Source organism: Cygnus atratus, chromosome 1, assembly GCF_013377495.2.
Source record: "Cygnus atratus isolate AKBS03 ecotype Queensland, Australia chromosome 1, CAtr_DNAZoo_HiC_assembly, whole genome shotgun sequence".
NCBI lineage: Eukaryota > Metazoa > Chordata > Aves > Anseriformes > Anatidae > Cygnus > Cygnus atratus.
Window position 1 is genome coordinate 108,270,954 of NC_066362.1, and position 27,786 is coordinate 108,298,739.

Here is a 27,786-nt window from a genome sequence, read left to right on the forward strand (position 1 = left end):
TACTTAAATGTTTTACTGCTCTTGCAAAACTGTAGTATCAATCAATTAGAAAGCATGTAATGCAGTTAATGGTAAAAGTAGTAAGCGGGATAAAATTTAGAGAAAATATTTGCACTTCACATAGTAATAGTTTCTGGTATGAGAGAAGCTCTAATGAGCTAGTGATGAAAACACAAAATGTCAGAAAACATTATCCAGCAAAAAACCCCTTGTAAAATTTAACTGAAGCCACAGCATTTAAATACCAAAGAATGAAAATGCATAATAAATCTTACTATGGTGGGGATGTGCATAAGACTACATTCCTGGTACTGTTCTGGAAAATGATCGTTAAAAGTGATATTAACTGTTCTTGTACAGCAGACAATTAATAACCTCAAAGAACTTTTCAGTTTCTATATTCAGCTATTTTTGTACTCATAAAGCAATGGTAATTCTGCACTAAGCTACTGAATGGTGTCTTTTGAACAGCAAATACAAAATAATCTAATTTCAGTTCTGACAAAATCAAAATTGGGAAGTAACCCTTTTGTAACCCTTTATGGGCTTCTGGAAGTTTTTGTTTAAGACATTATTTGTCTCTAATGTAGTAGGCAAAGAAATCAGTGGAATTTCATCGGGAAACTCCAGCAAGAAACACGGCATGTAAAGAGTTAGCCTAAAAACGTGGTCTTGAAATTGTATCAACTTAAAAAAGGATGCCTAAAGCACACTAATCAGAAAGGACAATATCTGGACACATATCATTGTTCTTGAGATAATGATTTGCAAAATGAGTTAACACAAATGAGATTTTAAAAAAATCCATGCCTTTCTAACAGGGACAGAAAATTGAAATTAAAGTAGGCTGAAATGTATGATGCTGGCTTTGTACCTATCCATGATTCAGGTCCATGGAATTCAACTGAATTAATGAAGACAGTTTAATATGTAGCACAAATAAGCCATGTAAAAAACCAAACATTTTATTATGTACATTTAGAGGTTAATTTAGATTGATAAAGTTTTTTCTTCTTCAGTTCCACCTTTTTCCTCAAGACTTTCTGCTGCTGCTTCCACAATTTTCTCTTCAGTGACCTGCAGAAAAATAACGAAATTGTTATTTTTATTAAACATGACTTAATTCTAGATCCTGGAAATCCTCCCCTCACACTGTCAGTGTAGCAAGAAAGACAACTGTTGTATCCAGAAGTAAACAATCTGGACAAGAAGCATCTTCAAACTAATTTCATTTTAAAAAAAATTACGGGTTAGACTCTGAGAACATCCTTGGCTAACAAATTTCAGTAGGCATACCATATTTTTTCTCTCTTTCGCCACAAAAGTAAATAAAATATTTGTTCTGAAGACTTCAAACCATCTGCTACTTAATTCTCATAACAATTCCCTAGGTTTAATCATGCTTTGAAAGTCAGTCTCTGGTTATATGCAGCTTTTGATATTTTATTGTTCCATTTATGGAAAAAATTTGCCTTTTTGCTTTTATTCAGTCAGCATAAAGATTCTCTTGGATAAGCCCATTTCAACTTTGTAACACTGTTTGACAGAAGAATGTTTGCAAGAAACTTTTATTTTCCATGCAGATTTTAAATGGAGAAAAATAAACTAGTGCATTCATGCAGTTTACTGAGATAGTATTTCCTTTCATCTCCAGTAGTTTCCACCTAGGTTCACCCAATGGTAGATTTTATCCCTGCATTTAGTTATTAAAAGTATTGTTTGCTTGTGTTCTCTCAAGCCTGTGGCAGAAAACTTACTATTACCTCAAATCTAGGTAAGTATAAATACATTACTCCAATTTTTAGTTTTCTTATTTCGTGTTCATGATTAAAACAGGAAAAAAATATTTTAAGTTCTACACGTGTAGTATCAACATAAATTCTAGAGATGAATTTCAAAAATACTGATGTAGTTTAAAGTGGTAATTAAAAAGATCTTAGGGACTATTAAAAAGCAGACAGCTTCAGTCATAGATAAGCCTGACATAATTTGCTCCCATTATTTGAAATAGTACAAAATATCAGTTGAACACTGCATGTTTTTTCTGAATGGTACAATGCACTTCAGCAGTCAGACATCAAAAACAATACCAGAAAAATCTTCTACTACAAAGCAGTTAAATTTCATGTGCATCCAATTTTTCTTCACCTGTTAACATTTCTATTCTTAAAGATATGTTACTGAGGATATTATCCATTTCTAATCATTCAAATGCTACTCTATCAGAGGTTGTTGTGTTGTGTTTTTTTTTTTTATATATTTAAGTCCTATTTCACCGCTGAGACTTACCAGCCACTTCGACCTTTCCAGCAGTTTGTGCCACACAATGTGGTGAGCCTGTAATAAATGTCATTAAATGATATTACTGGAGGAAAAAAAAAGAAATATCTTACTATAGATTATATTCTGAAAGGTTTATAGAAATGATGTAAAAAATATGTAACAATCTCTATTCAGACATTATGGCGTATTACCTCAGTGTCCAGTTTGCCCGTATTCTTTGGGAGGATTAAAGAGGGCTTGAATACACATTTATTGATCACATCCATCCACTGTGTGAAATCATTGAGGGGGTAACGGGCAAAAATAGACATTAAAATCTTATGACCGGGAATGATAAGGAAAGGTACATAGAAAGGAGGCAAGGAAGACGGTGCCCACCTCTCTCTTGTAAACTTCCCCAGTGGAGACAGTAACACATGTTCTAGACCATAGGCCAAGACAATACAAGTCAACAGGAATGGGAAGACTCTTGCCTCCAGCTACATTTTTGCAGAGCCTTTCCTTAAGATAGATTAGTGATAAAACTTAGTAACAACAGCAAATCTTATTTTGGTATCATAAAAGACTCCATCATGATTGTCAATTCGAAGTTCTGTTCTTTCCTGAATGAATGAACATTGTCAGCAGCCTCAATTTCAGATGATCAGCATGCACTACGATAAACAATTCACTAAGGCAAGGGTAATGAAATAGCCATGCGGCAATTGTGCAACCAAAATCATGCTTTCAGTATTGAAAAAAATGTTGGGGTGCTCTGATGCAAGCTTTCAAGCTCTGATTCCATAACCGCTATAGTTCCAAGTCAATTGAACCCCAAATGCCCAATGAGGTCATCATCATGGGCCATCACTTTCTGAGGTCATCTGCTACTCATCCTCCTCTCATCTCTGTATTATTACAGTCACAGCATAGAATAAAGACCAGAAAATATGCCAAATGCCCTAACTTCAAAAGAAAAGAAAAATTATAGAAAATGAATTAGTTACCCTCAAATGGACTGGTAGAGACACACCCTGGAACCTCCTTATCAATTCAGGTTGGTTAGTCTGAAGATTGTGGGCTGCCGTTATCTCATACTGGAAACAGAAACTTGTCCTTGGAATGTGAGGGCCTTCACTAACATCCACAAAGTCACCAAACCTGACCGGAATCAAGAAATGAAAAAACAAAAAAAAATGTTATGACAAATATAATCAAAGAGAATTACAATCCTATTTATTTTTGGTTAGCAAAATCCTATCTACAGAACACTTCAAACAAGATGAAAGAAAATCCACGCAAATCCCAAAACACCTTTCAACACGTCCCCAGTTCAGCATTTCTAGATTTCCTGAAGTAAACGTACAGGTCACGTAATGTCCCAAAATGAATTTACAAAATTTAAATCCCAAATCCAGAAAGATAATCATTAGTTTCTCAAATTTTTGAAGTCACGTTGACTTTAATAGTGGGTTAACTTTGTCGTTCACCAGAAAAAGATTTGTCCCCAAGATCACACATTCTGAAGAACAGTTTGTTTACTACCTGCACAGGTATTTCCCTTTCATGTCCTGGAAAGTTGCCAATTAATTAAGAAAACTGAGAGACAAGAGGAAGATGTACAGCAAAAGGATACTCAGAACAAACCTCTCCCAGCAATCAACATGCAAGCCCATCTACCCTCTTACTGAACAAACTAGAGCAAATGTGGTTTAGGCATCTGGAAAACTGAGTATCACCAGCCTAAGTGAGTCACAAATTTTAAGACTGAGCTATAATAAAAGCTTCCTTCCTCCAGCCTAAGAACTTTACATCTTACACTGCATTCCAAAAGTCAGCTCCATTCCCATCTCCAACACTTGAACATGTGATTTTATTTTTAAATTAAAAGCCATCATAAATAACTTATTCTTTTTACTTGCAGATACTACTTGCAATACAACTAAACTTTTCAGTGAAATATTACAGAATGAGTTCAGTTTTGCTCACCTATGTAATGTTACAATTCCTTCCATGTTCCGAGAAGCTTTCTGTTCTATCGTCTCGATTTTGTATCTGATCAAGACAAAAAAAAAAGATTAAAATTTCTAGCCTTTAACACCAAGTTCTTGTAAGAATACTTAACAGATTGATTTAGGGAGCATTTCTTAAAGTTACGTTCTTATTTATGAGAGCACTGAAAGAAATTTAAACTCTTAAGTTTATATGCCAGTGTGTATTGATATGTTTCATAAAGCATATATGTTTTCAGAGGTTCATGCTCTCTCAGAGTTTTTTTCAGAAAGATAAAATGAACCTACTACTACATAGAAAAATAAATTTTTTTCTAAATCATATATAAGTCCAGAAGAAACTATCTCATCACCTAAACTGGTCTTATGCAATGTGTGGACACCAACAACTGGTCATCTGCAAGATGGCAAAAAGCAGTCTCTGCTCTTTCTACAAACATAAATACAATGTCTAAAGTTGTTATCTGAAGTCCGCTCAGCTCCTACCTGCTGTAAATGCTTGTCAACCAACATCATTAAGAGAAGTTAGTTGGTACATCACATAAATATTATTAAGCTAAAAGTACTATTTATTTTGGTAATAACTTTAGCTTCAAGCAAAATTTTATTTTGGTTCACAAAGTGTCAAATTATTTGTCATTTTCCCCTACTTCTCTCCAACCACTGAAAAGCTGTGGACCAGTTAATTTTTCCAAAACATTGCTTAAGTGGTCTGTCAGCTAAAAAAAGTGTTTTGAACATGCCTTTCTATAACAGTGCAGCGTGTGCTCGAGAGAGTCCAGAGAAGGGCAACGAAGCTGGTGTGGGGTCTGGAGAACAAGTCTTACGAGGAGCGGCTGAGGGAGCTGGGGTTGTTTAGCCTGGAGAAGAGGAGGCTCAGGGGAGACCTCATCGCTCTCTATAGGTACCTTAAAGGAGGCTGTAGAGAGGTGGGGGTTGGTCTATTCTCCCACGTGCCTGGTGGCAGGACGAGGGGGAATGGGCTAAAGTTGTGCCAGGGGAGGTTTAGGTTGGATATTAGGAAGAACTTCTTTACTGAAAGGGTTGTTAGGCACTGGAATGGGCTGCCCAGGGAAGTGGTTGAGTCGCCATCCCTGGAGGTCTTTAAAAGACATTTAGATGTAGTCCTTAGTGATATGGTTTAGTGGAGGTCTTGTTAGTGTTAGGACAGAGGTTGGACTAGATGATCTTGGAGGTCTCTTCCAACCTAGACGATTCTGTATTTTACCCATTTTCCTTCTGTAGAGCTCAAAAACTGCATTTCATTAAATCTGCATTTCAAGATACCAAGATATGAAAAAACTTGAATATGAAAGCCTTTCAGCAAAAGCTTAAGGTAGCTAGCATGCAAAAGGTCTAATCACCAGAGCTCCAGTTTAAAAGTAATGAAATCTTGAAGCTCAATATTAAACTTAGAAGTCTACAACCTTTCCATTTCTCACAAAACTACCTCCAGTAAAGGTGTTGGCCTCTGGAGAGAACATTAAAAATGTAATCAGCTAGCGGAACAAAGACAATGGAGACGTGTTTGAGTGCAATCAGAGCAGTGGGACGTGTACCTTCTTACTTCACCTATCACATCTTATGCAGAGATTTAAATGAATTTATAATTACCTTTCTAAAAGAAAGGCAAATTTATACACTTACTTGTTATGCTGAAACATTTCACGTGCTACTTTTGCTTCAACTTGCAGTGTTTCGAACGGCAGGTCTTTATAAATTAGCTTACTAGCATCCTTTGTAAGAGAATTGAAGTTGTCCTAAAAAGTAATTGAAACATATAAAATTGTCACCACTGTTTCACAGCTGTACTGAATAGATAGAGCATAGGAAACACTAAATATTAGTCAAAATGATAAGGACCATCTAGTATTAATCCTAAATATAAGAATACAGCTGTAGGATTGTAATGCTTACTATTTATCAGCAACATATTGCTAAGGAACAAATCAATATGCATTCTTCCATCAGAAACAATATACATTAATCGGAGTTAAACATCTTGTTTTTTCCTAACATGATATATGCAAGTGGGGTCTTGCCAATGGTCAATATTCAGTTGTGTATCCTGTTTCCCATAGTCATGACCCCAGTTATAAACAACCTCCAATCTGGTGGAATCAAAAGAAAAAACTACGGAGTAACTATGAAATTCACTGCTTTGATCCAAAAACCAAAGCTTTGCACACTCAGATTTGTTGATAAATAAGAAACTGTTATTAGAAGAAATTGCATTTACTACGTCACTTATAAAGTAACTTAGTCTGAAATATTTTAACTACAAGATCATATTGAAGAAAAAGAAAATCTGTACTGGACTAACACTGCTTTGTTAGCCACACACACCTCTGCTGATGCTTCATCATGAGAACAAGAATAGGCACCAGACAAGTAAAACATTTGTGATCACACCAGCTACAAAACTGTTATAAGTCTGTACATGATTAGATTTTATAGAAGTTTGTAGCTGATTAGATTTAGCAGAGAGCATGAAATATAAGCAAACTATTAAGAAGAGTTTCAGCTGAATGTGCTCACGGTTCTTTTACAACAATGACTTGATTATGCTGTAAACTAATAGATGAAAATACATCCTTACTGTCAGAGGGTTCTACTCATATAAAGTCTATAAGCCTATGGTCACATCTCCATTACCAGGCAAGAGTGGTTAAGCAGGAGTGGATCTGTACAGTAACATGGATGGCACTCAGGTCCCAAGAGCCACACCAACTGTTTTTGGAATTGTATTTCAGATCACAGCTACTCTAGCCCTATAGGCCTAAAACCTGTAAGTATCTGGAGGACAGCTCTGTATTTAATTGCATCTGAAAGAAATGCAGTTTGTGAGCTGAGAGCACTCTTCAGCAAGAGCCAGTATATGATAAATGAAGAGATTTAGTTTCTGAAGTGTATTCCTCATGTAAAATAAAATACTGGTGTAGACATACCCTATGAAAAGAATGGAGGAAAAAAAAGAAAAAAAAAGAACAAACCCCCCACTAACCTCTCCCCCTGCCAAGAAAACACTGGACAAAAATGTAAGCTACAGAACTTTTTGAGCATGAAGTTATTGTGCTTACTTTTGTTGGTTGCCAGTCATTCAGTCTGTTATCCAAAATTACATCATAACAGAAAGCTCCAGAGATCACTGCAATTCCAATTCCAAAAAGAAAAATACTCATATTTGTAATGAAGTACATATTTCATTGCCATATTATAGTCTTACAGATGTAAGAAAATTAGTAAGAAAAACACAATCTTAAGAAATCGATAAAGTATAAATTTTCAGCTGTGATTATACAGTCAACCAGCAGACTAAATCTGTATCATTTTAATTTCACTGAATGAGAAATATTCATTTTAAATGTGCTTTAATTTAATGTTTATATAATATACACCCATTAAAGGAAACAAACAAACAAAAAAAACTATACTGCTTCCCAAAACTGCTTCTCACAAACACTGAAAAAGACAACGGACTTTGAAAATATTTCACAGTATTTTCACATCATATACTAAATTTGCACCATTCAACTGTAAAGAGGAATTTATTGCATAGATAAATCAGACAATATTAGAGCTAAACTAAGATGTTTATCCATGACATGCATTTAACACAAATTTCTGTGGTAGTCGTTAGAGTGCTTTTTGTGTATATTTATCAAGCTACTGACATATTAAAAAAATCAAGCTTATGAACCTAGTAAGCCAATGCTATTTCTACACATACACTGTAATGACACAAATTAGTGTATGCAAGATTATTCCAAATCCTGGTAGAATTGAAATATCCACTCTAAACCTACCAATCAAGACAAGTGCTGAAAAGACTAAAAAAGGAATGAATCGTAGGAAGACTCCAAACAACAAACCACATTCTTATATATCAAATATATAATTGTGTGGTAGGCTCTCTTACTTAAAAGAAAAAATATCCCAAGTTGGAAGGGTCCCACAAGAGTCATCAAGTCCACGTAACCTCCTTTCTAGTGTGTTTTCTAATTTTAGTGAATCTTAGGTCACAGGTGAACAGAAATTGTTAGCAACCAACTTCAATAATCTTACAGCTTGATGTATAAATGGTGACTTTTAATAACTCAAGTTATTAATCATATTAATCAAATCATAAGGTTACATAGTTATTAAGGCAAATTTCACAGAAACATATCAAATCTTCTAAATATATTACTCATGTAACTTCATAATCAAAAGACTGTGCCATTAAGTTACTAACTTAATCTATGTGGTCCAAAGTGGTTTGAAATCCAGTTACCTTACAGACCAATCTTCCGTACATTAATGAATAAATTGTTTTCAGCCTGATTAATCTAAATTAAAGAAATCCTGGTACATCAGATTCTTGTTCTAATAATTACTCTTCCAATGGAGCACCCAGGACCACAGACTCCCTTGCAACTTCTTCCCTCTCCCCACTGATAATTTCTGGCCAAGTAAGACTCTGGACATTTTAAAAGTGCAAAGCTAAAACTTTAGAAAAGAAATCTGGAAAGAGTGCAAAGATCTAAGATTTAATCCTCAGTATATCAAATGATATAGAAAAACAGTTTCAGAAGATAGGCTCCTGTCTTTTCTCCAATCCATTCGATGGCCTTCAAAGCGGACACACAGCTTAGCAGTTATGTAGAGACCACTCAGTTGTCACAGTTTAAAGCCCAGCTACTTAACATAATCAAATACAAATTCTGTATTACTTCAATGCACCCATCACATCAAATACAAATAAAGGCTGCAACAACAGCATCTAATATACATAAAAATGCTAAGTACCTTCAAACACTAGAAAAAGAGCCTCTGATTTTCTTTTGTAACATAATTACACACTCACTTAAGAAGCAGTGAAAGACAAGATGATCAACAGTAAAACATTTATATCACCTGGCACTTCTGGAGCTTTAACCAGATTCACAGAGTACTCATCCTTGAATGCCCGCTTTAACACACACGCCATGATCATGGCACAGGAACGCCAGTAGGCCTATAAAGAGGATTACAAAACACAGAGGTATTACTTAGAACCTAGCAACCTATACCAGATGAACATCAGCTATCCAAAAAAACCCACCAACATTTCATTGAATTAGGCACAAACCTAGATGTCTACCCTACCATTACTTTCTTTAGAATGTAGACTTCTATTTGGAGATGATTAAAGATGATCAAGATAATCAAAATTGCACTTGAAAGGCAAGCCAGATGTTTCCCTTGGGATATTTAAACCTCAAATCATAGAATCATGCAAGAATATAGGTTGAAAAGAATGTCCACACATCAGCTAGCCCGCACTGTGGTCCAACTAACAGTAACTGTGAGGTGCCAACCAACCATTAAAAATATTGAAACTTTCACAACAACAAAGTTCAAGGAGGCAGATGGACATGGAACTAAAAGGGGCATACAAAATCAAGGAGCAGCAATCGGGGTCACCTGCAATGAGGTTAAGATGAAAGTTTACCTTGTTTACTTCCTCTGGATCTTCATCTTTGAACGTAAGGAACTGAATTTCACATGATTTGGTCAAGGGTCTATAAATATCCCAGACTTCACCATCCACAAGAGCTAGCACAGATTTCTTGCAGTGCCATTCACTTAAGTCTGAAAAAAGTGAAAAACATATTGCACCGTTATTAATGTTACTCTTCAGAGTCAGCAAATTATTCCCCTGCATTTGTAACAACAATCTGCAAGTGTTTTACTACTGTAAATGACTTAGAAGGATAAGCTGCAGATAGAGTCTAGAAAAATTAATCATTTTATGCTGATGTATTTTAGGTCACGAAGTTCACAGTACAAATGTACTGTAAACTTAAATACAAATACTCTGAATGCACGTCCCCTACCTTGGCCATTACAATGCCTATAATATTAACATTTCAAATCTGGAAGGCAAATACTTCAACAGGCAGCATAATTTTCATCCTCAGTGGCACATTAGCTTAAGAACCCGTTCACTTACGCATGGCACAGTTGTATGGAGTAGACAAGGCTTTGTTCATTATAAGCAAACTACCAGGGTGAGATTTTCCAGTGTACTTTACTTCTATTTTCTCAATTCGTGGATAAAGAGATAGCTGTCTCTCCTTCTCTTTGGTAAAGAGCTCATTGCGCATCTGAATGATTTCCTCCGATGTCAGTCGAGAAGCTGCTGGTGTGGAGATCAACCCTGGTAGAAGAAATGATCTAAAGTGAGCAATAAACAGTTTTTGAAACCTCCTTATAAGCCAGTTTCTGCAGAAAGGTGAGCATTCAGCAACTCTTGCTAACGAGCATGCCTAAAGTCACAAAACAAACAAGCAAAGGGAAGCAACCCTCTTAAGCAGCGAAGGCTTAATTTGGCGTTATAAGCGTAAAGGGGTAACCCGGCCGTGCACGGCCGCCCCGAGCACGACCCCTGAAAGCGACGGGCGCGGGACACGCCCGCAGCCGACACGACACGACACGACACGACACGACACGACACGGCCCGGCCCGGCCCGGCCCGGCCCGGCCCCCCCGACTCCACTCACGGCGTCCCTCCCGCCCGACCCGCAGGCAGCGCGCGACCCAGCGCGCCGCCATTTTGCGGCCGAGCCCCGCCGCCCCGGTGCCGCTTCCACCCGGCTCCGCCGGAAACGGCGGCAGCGGCGGCTCGGTTCCGGGCGCCGCTCCGCCCTCGGCCGCCAGGCGGCACCGCGGGGCCGGGAGCGAGGCCCAGGCAAAGTTAAAATTTGTGAAATAACTCAGGATTTGTTCCCATGTCTTAAAATTCTGATGGTTGTCAGCCAGATCCCCCAGTGGCAAAGACAAAACAGCCACCAAGAATGCAAGCGTCAAAACAGCTACACTGACATAGTGCCATCAAAAAATAAATAAATAAAAAGCTGTAATTAAACTCGGCATCCAAAAAATTAAATGTGCTAATACCGGCCACGGACAGTAATGGGCAGGGAATTTTCCACTGCAACCGCAATCGGCTGCAGCCAGGTGAGCCCCAGGGCTGCCGGCTCCTGCTGCTGCGGCACCTGGTGCTGGCAGCCCTACTCGCCAAGGCTGTCATCCAGAAAACCAGGTGTGAGTGTACGGTGGTTGTGCTGCCCTTCATCATGTTATTTGATAGAGGCAGATTTTTGGCAAGTCAAACATCGTGCTTCCTCACTTTTTGAAACAAGTTAAATGCAAGTTATTTTTTAGCGCAGTGAGCATATTGTAGGCTACACAGTTGTGTGTATATAACAGTTTATAGTCTTGAGGTGAAAGGTCCTCAGAAAACACAAAGATGCTATTAGTACTTACACCACTATAGCTCAACTCTGCCAGTTCTATTAACTTTTTATTCTATGGCTTGAGGATTCATATGCAGTCACTGATTACATCACATAATCTTTTTTTAATTGAAAAAAAAAAACGTTTTCAACGTACAGTATAATAAGAATATAGAAAGAAGAATATTCTAGTTTCTGAGGATGTCAATTTGAAATGTCTGGAGAATGAAAAAGAAATAAGCTCTATTCTGTCACTCTTGAATGTGCTGTTCACTTGACTTGAATGACTAGAGTAAAATTCCATTTGATACTGCACATTTCTTTACTTTGACAGTCTCTCTAACTTAAATTCTAATCTCTAAATCTTTTGTATGAATATATGCAACTCTTTATTAAAGTTCAGGAAAATGGTGGTAGCATATCTGTTCCCTGCTTCCACTTGCTTGGTGCCGCTATGGAAGTACAATGAGGACGAAAAGCCTCCTGGGCCTTGTAGCACGCTGCAGGCTTTGGGAGGAGCATGGCCATAGCCCTCTGTGTTCTGGTAATCCCTGGCCTCAGAGTGACAGTGCAAAGCTTTACCCCCCAGTGGAAATCAAAAGACATCTGAAGCTGCTGGAAATTTCACTCAGGGCTCACCTGCCAAATCTACAGCCCCTGGACAAAAGCAGAAAAGAGGAAGAACATTGGCATCAATCTGGGGTTAATTACAAAGTTCAGTCTTCAAGCTCATTTTTGATACATGACGCCACAGCTGGCTCACAACTGTAACATCATTTACTTCTGTGTATTTACTTGAGACTTCTGTGATAGAAAAAAAAAATCACAAACCCACCACAATGCTGGGGCCTGAGCTGAGGCCTGGCTGGGGATTATGCTCAGCTGCCCAGCATGGCCCTGCCAGCAGCCAGCGGGGGGCTTACGGGCCTGCTTTAATCCCCGAGCTATTGATCTGTCTGTCAGTGCCCCAAAACTAAGGCCTTCCGACTGAAAAGTACGCTGGGAAGGGTTTGGCTGAAGGCCAGAGGCTTTTAGCATGTCACAACACTAAGCATGTCTGTGGTATGGAGGAGGGACAGGTAATAGAAGCAGAGAAAAACTGGCCAAAAATAATTGTAAGGCATAAGTCTTCATAAAACTGTTTGACTTTCAGGGAAACCATGAATAGTATTTCATAGCATGCAGAAAATGGGAGATTGCCCTATGAGGCAATGGGAATCCTGTTGGTGCTCTTACACCACCATGTGTGACCCAGAGGCAATTTGTACGTGACAAACCATGGCTGCTGCTGGCCCCGTGGCTCCCAGCCCAGTCCTGGGCTTGCTGACAGACCACTCCAGGAGCAGCATGGCCCTAACAAAGCCTGCCCCTTTGTGTGCCCATCTCCCTCACTTCTTACCACTCACCCTCTGGGCAGACCAGTGCAGCAGAGCCCTACAATTTGCTGAACACAAGATCACTCAACAGATACACGTTACAGAATGAGTATTTCTGAGGGATTTGGGTTTTATTTGTGTTATTTCAGTGACCTGTCTTAAAGTACAGCTTCATATACACATGCCTGTGCACAACTGAGGTGGTAGCAGTAATTCATGGCTGGAGGCAGCAATTTCTTTGCAAGACAGTGTCGTGTATAACTACATGTTCTTGCAAAATATTTTAAATACAATTCTGAATCTACCGTCATCAGCATCCTTGCTATCATGTTCTCCACTGTTGCTTAAGCTGAATCACGAAACATCCGACAATGCCACCTACTTTGGTGGATTTTTTTTAGAAATGTACCTTTGATTGCTACTGAGCTGCTTGCTCAGTGACAGTAATCTTTCAAGTTCAGTTGAAAAAACAGCATTAATACTGTACTCTGCAAGTCAAAGATAAAACTATACAACAGATTGGGGGGATATTCAGGAAAAAAAAAATATATTGAGAACAAGTAAAATGTATTACTGTTTTCTTCTTTTAGCCTCACATTTTCTCTCTTTCCTGATTCTAGCTTGGCTGCCACATTAGATATGCAACATTTTGACAATCTCATAGAGATATTATGTTGTATCACAACGCTCGCTTTAATCTCTTCCATTATAGCAAGGCAAGTAATTTACAGCATACTCTGTCTCTAAACAGCCATCAGCGACAGCTTCATTGAAAACAAAAGTATTTGTTTTTTGCTTGTTTTGTTTTGTTTTTCTTCTTTTCTCAAAACTCTACTTGCAGTTTTCAGTTTCAAAGTGCAAAACAAGAAGATAATCCGCCAGCTAAATCAGTTTTTTTTTTCCAGACAGCAGTTAAAGCAATTAACATGAAGCAGCAAAACAAATTAACAAAATGCCACAGAATTAGAAAGGAGACAAGGCCTACTGTATCTGGAGGATGGACAGCTGTTAGAGCAATACTCAGAACATTATAAAAAACTAGGTGTGGTGACATTTAAAATTGCACAAGAAAAAGCTTACTCCTTAAAGTGTAGCTATCACATACTTACACGTTTGCTAATATTTCTTCATACTTAGAGCAAAGCTTTCAAACTGATTGATTCAATGTAGTCCAGGCTGTTAGTCTGGGCACAAACTAAAATACATAGCATATTGATCAATGTTTTCCAGAACTAAAATTTGTTACATGGAGTGTGAAATATGTGTTTTGGTGATTAAGCTCATTAATTAACTGGAATCTGCTTTAGCAGTTTTACAAAATAGATTTCCATCAACTTGTCTCATTGCTGTGCCCCGATCACACCAGAACAATCACTCTACAGCTGTCTGCTCCAGTCTTCAGCACTTAGGAGAACATACATGACAACAATTTGGTGTACACATAGATTCAACCCATACATATGCTATGGCATCTCTGACCACCTCAAACATAACATTTCTATCTCTAAGTATGGAATTATATTCAAACAGATCTTCTTGATCAAAACTTAAGTAATGTAAATTGCAATAACAATCATCCCTGCTACTGTCCATATGAAGATACGGATATGCTTTTGCATAGGAGCACTTTTTTTTGCATGTCTTTCCCTCTTGTCCTCAGTGGCTCCATATCCTAAATCTTTCCCCTTAGTCCTTCCAGTTAACAGCAGTCTCAGTGGCCTACCATAGCTTAGCTTAGAGACACAAAGAAGTTTAAAGAAAATGGGCTTAGGAAAGCACAGGAAGAAAAGGGAAAGGCAGTGCAGACCTATAATCCTCTGTGCTTTCCCTGATGTTTCACTCCGCAAACAAGAGATGACCTACTCACAGATACAGCAATACTACCATCACCAGATTAAAAATAAGTAGTTGCTTGCATGAAACTATGGTTACAGCAGCTGGTCTACTTAAAGTCAAGAAGTAAACTTGAAATATGTCAGGTTTATGCCTGAATATGGTATAGTGGGGAAGAACGGCTTTCCATTAAACTTTTATTTTTGATGGCAGTACAAGGATGAATATTCATTAGTTCTTCCATGACTGTCTTCTAGTTTGGTATTTGTAAGCCATGATAAATGAGTGATTACACAGGAATTAAATCTTACTCTTCTGTTAATTAAACAGCCAGTTCTCTTCTTGTAGCACGGTACTTTTCCCCAATTACAAGTTTGTTTTTTTTTAAGATGAGGAATCATAATCATCTACCTCTCTTACATATCTGTAATGTGATTATTTGCATTGCAATGCCTTTAAGCCAAATTCAGCATTTCTAAGTTGTTGTATTCATTTTTTCATTATAACTCAAAGTTATTCTAGAAATCAGCACAGCAAAATAAATATAGGGTGGTTTTGTTCCTACTGGAAAAAAAAAAAGGAAAAACAACAACAAAAACAACAACAAGACATTCTGAATGGAGAAATCACAAAAAGGAGTCTTTTTAAATATAGATTAATTTCTCTGTATTTGATTTTATCATCATGCAACTAGAAAATGTTAAACACTCTTAAGATGAAAATAATGAGTTTTGGCTTATGCTATTTCAGAGAGTTTTTGCAAATTAACTTTTGAAACCCTATTTTTTTTTTTTCCACAGAGCTCTTTAACACAGTGGTGATATCCTAACAGAAGAGGTAAACTTGTAATGTTAGAGCAAGTTATTGTCAGCAGTCAGTTGTACTATAGTTTCATTAAATGGAGAAGGAATTCCATTGTAATGTAAGAATGTGGATTACTCTAACACGTCATCTAATGAAATAGGTGTAAACTTTTGGTTTATGAATTACTAAAATCATTAAGAAGCAGCTAAGTTTGAAATCATATTACACTTCCACACAATTCTTAAAGGCTTTTGTATGCAAAGAACTTGACTAGAATAGTTATTACAAAATAAGATAGCTATCTGACCTGCATTCTCTGTGCAGATGCTAATTATAGACTATTTTTATTATTCTAAAAAGGAGTCTGCATGGAAAGCTCTCCCAGAATAACTGTTAAATGGAATATTTTGAACAAACTGTTTCATGTTGGGCTCTCTGTGTTGTTTTAATGAAACTATTTTTACTGTTTTACTGCTTTTAACTTTAAAAGATTAAGTATATTGATAGCAGTCTTGTACTCTTCTAACAAAGTATTTACAGATTTTTTAAGAATACCATTTTCAGCAAATACAGAAAAAGTATATACATTAAGTGAACTATATGCATTGTAAGTGTGTTTTTTTTTCCAAAACATTCTGTAAATGCATTCAAAATACTCATATTTAATTGTTTGTATTTCCAGCAATTGTATAAAGCAAGCAGAGAAGCCATGATCCAGTTATTGCTGAAATAAAAGAGGGGAATGCAAAGAAACTGTGAAAACACTGTGAAACTGTACTAGAAAGACAGAGAAATGTTGAGGAGACAATCTTGTACACTAGATATTTCTTTTTCTTCCAAGAGAAACAAAATAGTGAAGAAAAAAAAAAAAGGAATTTTACTCTGACCTCATGCTTATATAAACCCAAAGCATTTAAGTGGATTTACTGTGGTATGAGTCATGCTAATGAAATCCAAATTAAATGCTATATATGACTCCATGTATTTGGGCAATTATAACTGAATATTTACTGGGGTGGAAACACTACTGTAGCTAAACTTCATCCTGATGTCTAACAGGATACCTTCCCTCTTCATTCTCGTTATCAAATCATTGCCATTATATTCACTTCAGTAGCTATCCTATAAGCTACCCCTTAACTTAATTCCACACTTCTCTTTCCTAATATTCCCCACCTCTATAACTTTTCCCCCATGCTCCTCCCATACAGTGGTGATACATACTTGATATATACATATATATGGTCTTTTATTTTTCAGAAATATTACTTGTATTCTATATACATTTTTGCAGGTGATAAATAAGCTAAGAAGATTTAAAGAGTATCATGGCATCCTACTTGTTTGGTCTCCATTAAAATAGCTGCTAGATGCTTTATAAATAATCTTTCCTCATTTTGCTATAGTCTAAAAATATAGCCAGTGTTGCTACTCTGATTATCAAATACTTATAATACTTTTCCTGTTAGAGAACCATATTACATCCATAGTAATATATTTGGAGATATCATTAGAAACGACTCAGATACACCACTAACTGTCACGATGAGGAATTTTCCCTGATTCGTAAATTTAAAGGGCCATTGCAGCTCGTGTATGTTTAATGAATAATTTCCTAAACTAATACAAACTCCCAATAAAGAAGGCTTTGAAGGTGACCGCGTGGTTCATCTTCTGTTGGTTTAGGGATGCACCCTACAGTACACGGTATTTCGGCCAGCCCAGCTGCACAAGTAGCAGGGCTCACTGTGACTCTGACAAGCGCTACCTCACCACCACATTGTCAGCAGCATCCCCGTTGCAGTTTTGTTTCACAATTTCACCCTGTTAGGGCTGCTTCTATCCAGCTCCTCTCCATGCAAGGTGGGTTTCGTTGGGGGAAGCGAATGCAGGCAGGGACTGGGAACCTCTCCTGCGACAAGTATAAGCTTTTAGGAAGTTTGGCTTCGATTACGAAAAGTTTATCGTTTATTCTGTGGCAAGAAACGTCCTTGAGCTCATGAAGAGCTCACACCTTTGTGTGTGTTTGTATGCGTGTGTGCTGGAGCCGGGGTTGGGAGCCAGGCGTCCTGGTACCGTCCCTGTCCCTGTGGGTCTGACAGCTCGGTGCCCTGCGGGTTCAAGGTTCGGTGCCCTGCGGGTTCAAGGTTCGGTGCCCTGCCACCGAGCACCTCCCCGCCCGCTCCCACCTGCTGCCCCGTCCTTCCCAGCGGACCCCCGAGCCCCAAGCCGCCTCCGTTTTGTGGCCGAGGGGGACCGGCTCGGAGCCGCCTCTCCCGCGGGCTACGCCCAGAGCCTGGCACCGCCTCGCCTGGGCGAGGGCAGAGCCCCCGCTCCGCTCTCCCCCGCCGGGCGCCGGCTGAGGGGAGGCGAGGCGAGGCGAGGCCGGTCCGTGCCGTGCCGTGCCGCCCCCTCCGCCCCACGCCCCGCCGCAGCCGGCGTCGCCCCGCGGCGATCGTCCGCTGGCGCCCGGGGGTGTGGGGGGGAGCGGCCGCTGCTGGGAAGATGGCGAGCCGCAGCCTCCGCCTGCTGCTCCTCGGCTACTTGGGGGTCCTTTGCTGTAAGTCGCCGCGCCCCTTCCCCTGGGAGCACGTACGCGCTCTGTCCGTCTGTCCGTCCGTCGGTCCGCCCGTCTGCCCGCGTTGTTGTGCCTTGGGGCTCGTCGCCCCGGCGGCACGGTCACCCCCGGGCGTGCGAGGTGGCAGCGGGAGGGAGGGGGGCAGCGGCCCTGGCCCCGGCTCCGGACCAGTGCTGGCAGGCAGCAGGGGGCGCCACGGGCAGGGCGAGGGGGACGCCAAAGCCGCCGCCAGGAGCCCCCCGCATCTCTGCTCGGCTGCTAGGACTGGGGCTGCGCTCCCCTCCTGGCCCCTGAGGGACGGGGAGAGCGGTGTCTGTTGGCGGCACGGGCTGGTGCAGCTCCAGAGCAGGCTTGCGTTTGCAGTGTTTCTGTGGTCCTGTTGTCTAACTCGTTAAAAACAGCGAGAGGAAGCGTTAAAATAAGTTGGCAAAAGCTGCCCCGCTCAGAAAGCACGTGGAAGTGAGTGAAAAATAGCTGCACTGAGGTGGTGAATCGATACACAGCGTTACCAGTGGCAGTCCTGCCTGTGATGAGACTGTCGCTTTCAAGTCACATTTCACCGTACTCCTCTTGTATTCTCGTGTCCCGCTGTTGCAATAGCGAAAGAGGCTGTACGTGGAAATAATGTTTTGAAAAGAACTGTGTGGCACGGTCTTGGTAAGACCTGAGCCCCGAATGGTGCTCAGTCTGTTGTGGATGTGGGACGGTGCTGATGCTGGGCGTTTTTGTATTTAACTCTGCACCTAGCAGAAACCTGTGTGTGTGGAAAATCCTTTGCAGAGGAGGAACGAGTCCTAAGAGGACAGACTTTTAAATGACATATACACTGCTACAGTTTCAGTTTGGTGGCAATTTTTCTTTTCCTTTCTCTTCACTTACACAAGACCTTATGGAAAACTTGGTTTATTTAGATGGGCAGCTGGTGCAGACTTTCTCTTTCATATAATGAATTTTTTTGAAGTTTTTTTTTGATCTTTTCCTCATTTCATGGGGTATATGTGACTGAATAAGGCTGCTATGTTTTTTTTTTTTTTTTTTGGTGACTGGTTTCAGCGTGTTCAGGCTGCTCAGCTGTTGGATTTATTGTGTCCCCTGATGGTGTTGGCTTTGACCAGTGTGGAAATGTTACAGGATGATTTGGAAGCAGTACAGTGGATCTGGTGCCTAAATTGTTGGCAGGCTCATGTTTTTTTCACTCTTCTTCTCGCTATTCTCAAGAAAATGCCAGATGGGGCGAACTCAGTTTACCAGCAAGGTGCTGATAAGAAGTTGCTACGTGAAGAAAGCAACCGTAGGTGGGTGTGCAAATGCTGATTGTTTGTGTGAGTTGGAGGAAATGCAGGCAGAAAAGGCAGTCAGGAGTCTGCTGCTCCTCCTGTGGCTGCAGTACGTTCACATGAACAATAAGACTGAGTAATACCGGCATCCCAGTCAGACGTATGCATTGAGTAGTTTCTCATGCAGGACTGGGGTTCTGCCCATTCCCCACTAAGGAGGAAAAGAAAGAAGTGGGTTGATACCTGAAGCGTGTGAGCATTATATTGTGGAGCAGGTGTAGAGAGCTCGCTTGGTAATTCAGCTGTAGAAATTAAGAGCCGTGTAAGTTGATCATAGGAAATCAGCATAGCCAAGAACAGTGCTGAGGTAGATTACGTCTTTATAGAGAGAACCTGCTAAGAAATACCATTGACCTGTAGAAGTAGTGGTTTCTTTTGAGTTAAAGCCTATCTTTGACCTTTAATTTAGGGAAAAGTTAGGGAGTTTGAGATCATCAATCATAGTCTCAGTCTGTGTGAGATCAATAAACTGGTGTTATCTGTGAAAGTTTTAAAAGGTGCAGCAGGGTAAGACTTGTGAGTTCTGTTGATGAGAGAGTTAGAAAATCTACAGAAATGATTGCTATTAATAGTCATGGCTACTGTTGAGGAGATGGTATATACTGATAAACTAGCCCTTTTGTGAATCTTCTAGGGCTGACTTTTTCCTGCATTACTTTAAGTGAGAAATTAAGTTTAAGCTGGTGATGCTGAAAACAAATTCAGTACAGCGTGTCTGTGCGAGGACAATGCAGAGGCGATAAATAGTCTTACATAAACATTTGATGGAGCTCACGGGGATAGTTCGATTCAGCAATAAATAAAAAAAAATAAAATAAAACCTCACCTTATTTTGGCTTTAAAACAAACATTCCTTAGTGCTCAGGAATCTTTCAGCCAAATACAGAGGTTTCTAGGTCAAAAAAGTCACGTCTCCACCCTCAGTCTCCTCCAAGAACTTACAAAGCATGACTGTATTAGTTGTAGGAAATGACAGCGGAGCTAGAAGTCTTTAAAGTATGCTTTCCATATTACACATGATAATATTCTCTCAATGTTGAGAATATTATCAGCCCCCAGTCTTCTATTGAACCCTCTGTGTTTGCTGGATTAACTTCTGTAGGGAGTTATGATTTCTAAATTAGAGTCCGTATTTGGGTGAGATGGGATTTCTTAAATTTGCAAGGCTGCATACTTCTCTAAGATCTCTACAAAATAAGGCTATGAACCATGTTGCCTTTTTTTTTTTTTATTTGGAGAGGGAGCAGGGGTGACCCCAGAAGAGACATTCAAGGATGGTTCCTTCTCTTGCTCTTTAGTTAAGAAGTGACATTTCTTTGCTATAGATGGCTAGTGGTCTACAAACCTGCACAGACTCTTAGGCACCATAATATAGGGTGTCAGATGGCTTTAAATACCAAGAAGCAAATGAAAATTAACTGTAGAAGGTGGCATTTGTTTCAAATGTTCAGCCTAACTTTTTTTTTTTTTTTTCCCCACTTAGAACTGTGGTGACACTGCACAAGATAATAGAGTGCTCCCAAAAAAGATAAAAATTGAGGACTTGGTTGGAAGACCTTCACTGCCTTTGGAAAGGAGACAGGTTCCTCCCTCTGTTACTGTCTTCACAATTCCAGCCTCTTGGTTAGATCTTCAGGGCTCAGAGGAAAGTTTGTCTGTGACCTTATTGGAAAGTCTTTCAGAAATCATGGCTTTCATTGCATTTGAACAAGCCAGACTATCTCCCTTAAAATCTAGGCACTCTACTTGGGAAGGGATCTCCATTTCAGACAGGACTCACCCAGAAGCAGTGATGTTCTGTGGTAAGGTTTTGTCTCCCTCTTCTCGGCCAGCAGAGAGAGTTGGGTCCTGGCTTACCCTGCAGTATCCTTAGTTCAGGTTACTGGCCCCACAGCCTGCTACTGGATGTGCAGAAGAAAAAATGAAGATGAATGCCTTCCTTCATTGCATATGGGAAGCAGGAAATGCACCTGTCAAGTCAAGACAGTCACAATTCCCCTTATTTTCTTCTGTTTAAGGTGACTGTATGCAGGTGGTGGACTTGCTTTTGCTGTTGCTTGGCCTTCATGGTCCTGTTCTCTCGGCTTTAATGCTGCAACAATTCTTTGTTCATGTCATAGGACATGTATTTCTGGTAATTGTGATGACCACAGGGCATCTGGCATCCATGATGAGAGTTAAAATTACCACTGTTATTAGCAAATCTGATTGAGCCTGGATGAGGTCTTCTTGTTGACTATTTAACTGAATTACACCAAGTATTATTACTTTTTTTTTAATATATTTCCTCTATGATATCTGAATTCCCTACTATAGAGTATTTTGGCAGCAGCGTGCTGGCTGCCAGGTTCTGCTGCAGGAATTGGCAGATGACATAGCAAATGAGTAAGAACTCACAAGTACTTGAACTTTGACTTCATCTTTTCTCTTTAGTTAACTGACTTAAAACTTGTGGGCTCATCTTTCATGACTTAGAGCTACCAAGCTTGTCTGAGGCCACCGCCTAACCCCAAATGTTATTGGGGAGACACATGTACAGACCTGTTTTTAAAGAAATACACTGAAATTGTTAGAGTTTTTTTACGTATGGCTTCCTCAAAGGGTACCCCAAGTTCTCTTGTTTCTTTTCAAGTGCTGGTGGTCACAAAAGAGACAACTCTTTTTACATACGGGAGAATCTTCTTGTACAACTAATGCTAAAGAAAATTCAGCTCTCATACCATTTCACGAGTGTATAATAGTGGTGCTTATTCACCGAAGCCAGACATTGACATAGTGACATCCATGTAAATCTTCTGCAGTAGCAGTAAGCAAGCTTCCCTTGTTAGATGGGGAGGTGTAGGTTTAGGCTGTCAGTGCATTTGCAGGGGCAGAAACAATTATTAGTTTAGTTCTGAAATCAGGATCTAAAAGTTTGTTGCAATCTACTTAGATTCCACCATAACTCTAAAATGTCATCTTTCTCTCAGAGCATTTCTGAAGACAGTCTATTTGTAATCAGTTCCTCACAAGAGGCAATCCCATTTACTTCTCTCAGAGTAAGTAAAGTGTGGTGTCATGCTTTCTCATAACAATGCTAGAGGTCAGTCCAGTGTGAAAACTTAGGTAAAGGAAGATTAGTAAGATGTATCCACACAGCAATATAAATATTTTGTTCATCAAAACAATTAAAGTGTGAGATAGACATTCATATTTGTCATTGCAGGCTATTTGCGAGGGCCATATGGAATGGCTAAATTAAGGTTCCCTTGAAGTTATGGAACAATGTAAAACAAGGACACTTGCTTAAAATAGATAGTCTTTCACATATATCCACAGGGACCCTAAATTATTGCTGCTTTTTTGTTTGGTTGGTTGAGATTTCTTCCTCCACCATGATAACATTACACCACCATTGGATATTTGGGAAGATAGATGGGTTAAGTTCTTACTTTCCCATTTAGTGGCTAATATCCAATGGTGTGAATGCTTTAATGGAAACTGAGGGAAATGTTATGTGGAAACTGAAAGGCAGTTATTTTACTGGTAATTCTCTTACTGTTAGCTCATCTCTTCCTCTCAAGGAAAACTAATTTTGCAAGACTATTTTTCTTACAGTTTTACTTTCTGACGTGTCCTTTTCCAGCCTGATTAATTCTCTAAGAACTATCAGTTTTAACAAAACACTTCATCAGAAAAGCCCGCCACATCTTTCTTGAAGTGCTGGACATTACTGTGTTGTAATACTACCACAGGAAGCTTAAAGCAAATATTATGGTGTCTTGTAATCAAGACAAATGATACGTTTCCTTCATCTAAATAGTAGTCTTTGGGAAATGAGTATCCCAAAGAATGGGATAGAAAATGAAAGTGGAGCAGCATTTGGATGATCGGCAGCACTTGTGCTCACCTGCATTTCCAAAGTCACTTTTTCTGGAAAGCTCTAATGACTTATGTCACCTTTACGCTCACAGCATACTGTGGAGCACTTGAGTGCTTGGATATGATTTTTTAAAACAGGCAGAAGGTAAGCTTGGCAGCTGAACATCTGGTCCCATTCACTTGTCACTTCCTAACATACACTGGAAGGTGAAGGAGCTTTTGGAGAGGCAAGAAGGGAAAAATAGCCACTTCTGAACAACAGCAAGCAACACAACAGCAGTAGTTGTTGAACCACTGATGAGCGTAGCCCCCCTTGGTTAACAGGAATTTAAGGAGGCATCCAGTTTCTCTCAAAGGTTATTCGCAGGGGAAAACATGCTGGGAAAATATGGTAATAAGCTGTTTTTGAATGATTACTTTCTGCGAGTTCTAAACTCAGCAGTTTTCAGTAAGAATCTCCAACTTGCATTGTAATAGCAATAACTTGATCCTGACTGTTTAAAAAAGTAAGAAATGGTCAGAGTTGAGTTAGAAAGAACAGTTCCTACAGGTATGAAGTTTCAAAAGATAGATATTTACTTAGCTTGTTAGGATTAACTTTGTAAGGGTTTAACAGACACTCAAGTCAGTCCAAACCACTGGATCAGGCTTAAGGTGAAACAAAACGTGGTCCGGATGGGAAGTGATGGATTATAGGGTTGTTTTGGCACCAGATAATGTTAACAATAGCAGCTATATTTGCTGTTTGCAAACTGCTAACATAGTACTGGAGGTAGTGATGGAACATGCATTCTTGCTCAAATTAATATATAATTCAGAAACCAAAATGTTTATATAAGGCATACCTGAGTGTCCGGTATGAATTGGGAGAAGTTCTTGGGGGCAGTATGGTAAGGGCTAGTGTATGCTGACCGGAGTTGGGTTGGAGTTGGAGAGATGTTCATGCTTGGCATACTTGTAAACATATGAGGGAGTGATGCATAGAAGACCAGAGCTTGAATAATACTATGTGAGTTAGACAGCAACTTACCACTTGAGTGTATGGACAGTACCTGTCACTGGTTCATAACTGAAGCTTTCTAGTAGCTGTAGTGGCAAAAATAAGCCAAAACGCATCATCTGGAATGATATCTTTAGTGTGTGTAGGTGTGTTCAGGCTCATGTTATGGCTATCTTTTGTGCTCAAGTACCCTGTTTCTATAAAATGTCGTAAGCAAACACTTGGGTTTTGCCATTTGAGTACTGGGGCATCTAGACTGATTTTTCTGACCCTTCTCCTAGTCTTGAAGCTGGTAAACCACAAAGATGAGATTTTTTTTTCTTAAATTTGTGGCTTCTTGTTTGTGGCTCTTGTTTCATGTTCCCTTACTCCAGACTGACTGGGGTTTTGGGTAGCGTGACAAGGCACTAACACAACTTTGGTATTGTTCAAACTGTTGGTGGTAAACACTTCTGAAAATGTGATTCAGGCGGGCTGTCCTGTGTATTTAATAACCATGGGCTGTATGTCTGTATTTGGGAAGGCTGCTTGCCCAGGTAATGATGGAGGAGCCTTTCTGACAGCACTCAGTGCCCGGGGACGAGGCGCACAGGCCCTGCCATGCCAAGGCCTGCGTGTGTCCGGGGCACCGGGGGCCTTGTGCATGGCGCTACAGGGCTTTGCCAAGCCCCGCTTGCTGGTCTTACCAGGTTGAGCCTGCCTGCAAACCTGAGATACTGACTTTGAAAGGTAGGTTGGGGAGTAAGTCAGGCCCTGCCGAGAGTAAAGCACCCAGCTGACCCACGGTATGTGACAGGTGTGCAAGTTAATTCTTAATTAAATTAAAGTCCTGAAAGTTAATTACAGACAGTAATGCGTGCTTTCTCTGATACACGTAACAATGACTAAAGACTTCAAATACTGCTCAATTAAACAATTTTTATGAGGATGTCTTGCCAATTAAGATGTTATACCCTCTTCTAAATCTTGAGTTACAAATTTTTGCAACCTCGAGTAGATAAACATGTATATTTCATTGCTTGAGATGTAGAAGATTATAACTGGTCAGGGACTTATAGTACACACAAACAACTCTGGCTCATTTCGGATGTTTGAAACACCTAACTCTGTAGGAGTTGTTAGACAGAGGAGGATTATCTCAAAAACACAAGTTGTAGAATACCAAAGCAAGACAAGGGGGGAGAGGGGGGAATCTTCCTCCCCCAGTGTCCACATAAAGTCCAATTAAAAGTTTGTTAATAGCAATGCTTAGACATTGGAAGAGTTTGTGCAGAAAAGGTCTGTATTGTATGAGTAGACTTAACAACTTTCCATTTAAATGCCAGTAAATATTTGTATGTGAATGAATGAAATGTATTTTATTTTCAGTCAGTATCTGAGTTTTCTTTGTGTCTTGCAGTGAATGCCCCTACTGCTTTCTGCTGACCAACATAATGGTCCTCCCAGGTGTAATGTGATTTACTGATGCACAAAAATGTTGTAATCATTTGAGATGGTCCTGAAAGGAAATCGATATTGAAGGAAACCAATATTTCAATATTGAATACAGCAGTTGAAAATGTTAAAAGGGCAGGAGGAGGGGGAGATTGGGACAGCCAGGTAATAGTAAGAGCCCATAAGGTTTTTAAGATACTGCATTTGTAGTATTGGAGTGACTAGTAAAGCAAACAAATTCAGGGACTCCAGATTTATAGGTAGCATCAAAGTTGGTGCCCAGGAGAGGAGATAAAGAGCAGTATGCAGATGCGCACCATAGCAGAAGTATGCTTAGACATCACAAAGCAATGTGTGTTAAGGTTTTGCTTCTTGCAGTACAGTCTGAGACCTTCACATAATTCCATTTTAAGTCAATTTCTTCTTCTTTCCCTTTTCTATATAAGACCTACATCCTGGACATCACTTGATTCCTTGATTCAAACAGTACTAATTAAAACATTTCAGGAGACTTCTGTATCAAGTATGAAAAGTAAATGTAGTTCTCTCTGTGTTGGGTTCAAGCGTTGTTGAAATGACGGGTACTTCCAGAAGATAACGTACTTACAGCACTTGTCTTTGGAGCCTTTCAGTAAATAATGTTCCAGGACATACAAGGCATCTGGGGAAGCTGATTGTCGACAGGGAATCAGCAGCATATATTGAGACATAACTAAAAATTGTTTTCAGCTCTGCATTTCCCCTGTTGCCGAATACTTTATATGTTTCAGTTGTGTTCCAGTTGCATGTCTAGCCAAGTCCTCAACTCTCAACAGCCCACACAGTTGCTGTTTGCTTTCCAGCTGTGTTCAAATTTTTAGTCTCCTTTTTTTGAGGAGGAGGAGGAAGGGAAGAGAATACACTGCTACAAAGGTTTTGTCCAGGTTTTGCAATATGCATTAGTTTTCTAACATAAATAGCTGTTGGGAGAACACACTGACTTTTGTGAGAGAATAATGAAGTGATGTCTGTTTATAAGCTTTTAAACAAAGTTTCTGCAAAGTTTTTAAAGCTATGTAAATAGAGAAAGAGGAGTTGGTATGGCCAGTTCTTACATATGCAGCTGAGAGACTTGCAGGTGCAGAGTATTTTTCTCGAGTTAAAGCAAACTTAATGTCTTCTAGGGAACAACAAAGCAGTGCAGAAGGATTTTTCTTATCTTTTTAAGCTAGTCTTCAGTCCCACAAAAAAAGTCCCAGAAAGCTTGTATTCTCTTAGGAAAATATCATAAAAGTTTAAGGCAGATACTTTTTTTTTTTTAGTGGAAAAACAGTTGAATCTAGTAACTATGTAACAGTATACTAAAACCAAAAGATTGTTTTACACTACTTTGTAAAACTGGGAATGAGGTAGTATTTATGATTAGCCTAGTATTTGACAAACTCAGAACAAAACAGTTTTTAATTTCATCTAGTTATTGGGGGGGGCGGGCAAAGTTGAATTTTGGATCCTATTGGCACCTTTAACAAATGATTCTATGTTAATGTATGATTTATTTTATTTTATTTTGCTCACAAAACAAAAGATCAACTTGGAGGCAGAGTGGGATTCTGAAGCAATGCTGTATCTATGGCTTCCAGCAGAGATCAGTTGTTGCGAGCGTTTAAGGAAATACTGGGAGGGGGTAGGGAGGAATTTGCCCTTCTTTTGAAGCTGAATTATCTTCATGTTTCATGGAATACAAAGACAGTGAGATAATACCAATATAATATCAATAATATCAGTAGAACTAACAGTGTAGCTTGTGGCCAATATGTACATATATAGAAGTTGTACATATATAAATCCCTTTCAGTTTTGGGATGGGGTAAAAAATCTGAAAATCAGAAGAAAATACAGCATGATTTTGCTGTTAAGGTTCCAATCCTGTGGCTAGATGCTGCATTTGAATCCCTATAAATGTATGGAGTGCTGTCCATAGGGCCAAAGACTTATAAGCAGAAATGTACTATGAAATCTGATTATTTTAAATTGCTAATTGCAGTGACTGA

At 39.4% G+C, this 27,786-nt stretch overlaps 2 protein-coding genes across 3 annotated transcripts in view; one reads left to right on the top strand and one right to left on the bottom strand.

The window, feature by feature from the left end:
- Nucleotides 1–947: 947 nt before the first annotated feature.
- MRPL39 (mitochondrial ribosomal protein L39) lies at nucleotides 948–10,911 on the bottom strand. Its single transcript, XM_035545627.2, has 10 exons — nucleotides 10,799–10,911; nucleotides 10,249–10,455; nucleotides 9,748–9,887; nucleotides 9,171–9,270; nucleotides 7,355–7,422; nucleotides 5,922–6,034; nucleotides 4,252–4,317; nucleotides 3,270–3,423; nucleotides 2,290–2,337; nucleotides 948–1,077 (listed from the first exon to the last, which is right to left on the bottom strand). Exons 1-10 carry the CDS (start codon nucleotides 10,848–10,850, stop codon nucleotides 991–993), a joined length of 1,035 nt encoding a protein of 344 aa, XP_035401520.1. The 5' UTR covers nucleotides 10,851–10,911; the 3' UTR covers nucleotides 948–990.
- Nucleotides 10,912–17,968: 7,057 nt separating this feature from the next.
- Nucleotides 17,969–27,786, top strand: part of JAM2 (junctional adhesion molecule 2) — a 35,988-nt gene continuing 26,170 nt past the window's right edge. For both annotated transcript variants that reach the window (XM_035545628.2, XM_035545629.2), the window contains exon 1: nucleotides 17,969–18,106. In XM_035545628.2, the coding sequence (XP_035401521.1) occupies nucleotides 18,052–18,106 (55 nt within the window). In that variant the 5' untranslated portion in view covers nucleotides 17,969–18,051. The remainder of the gene's footprint in view (nucleotides 18,107–27,786) is intronic.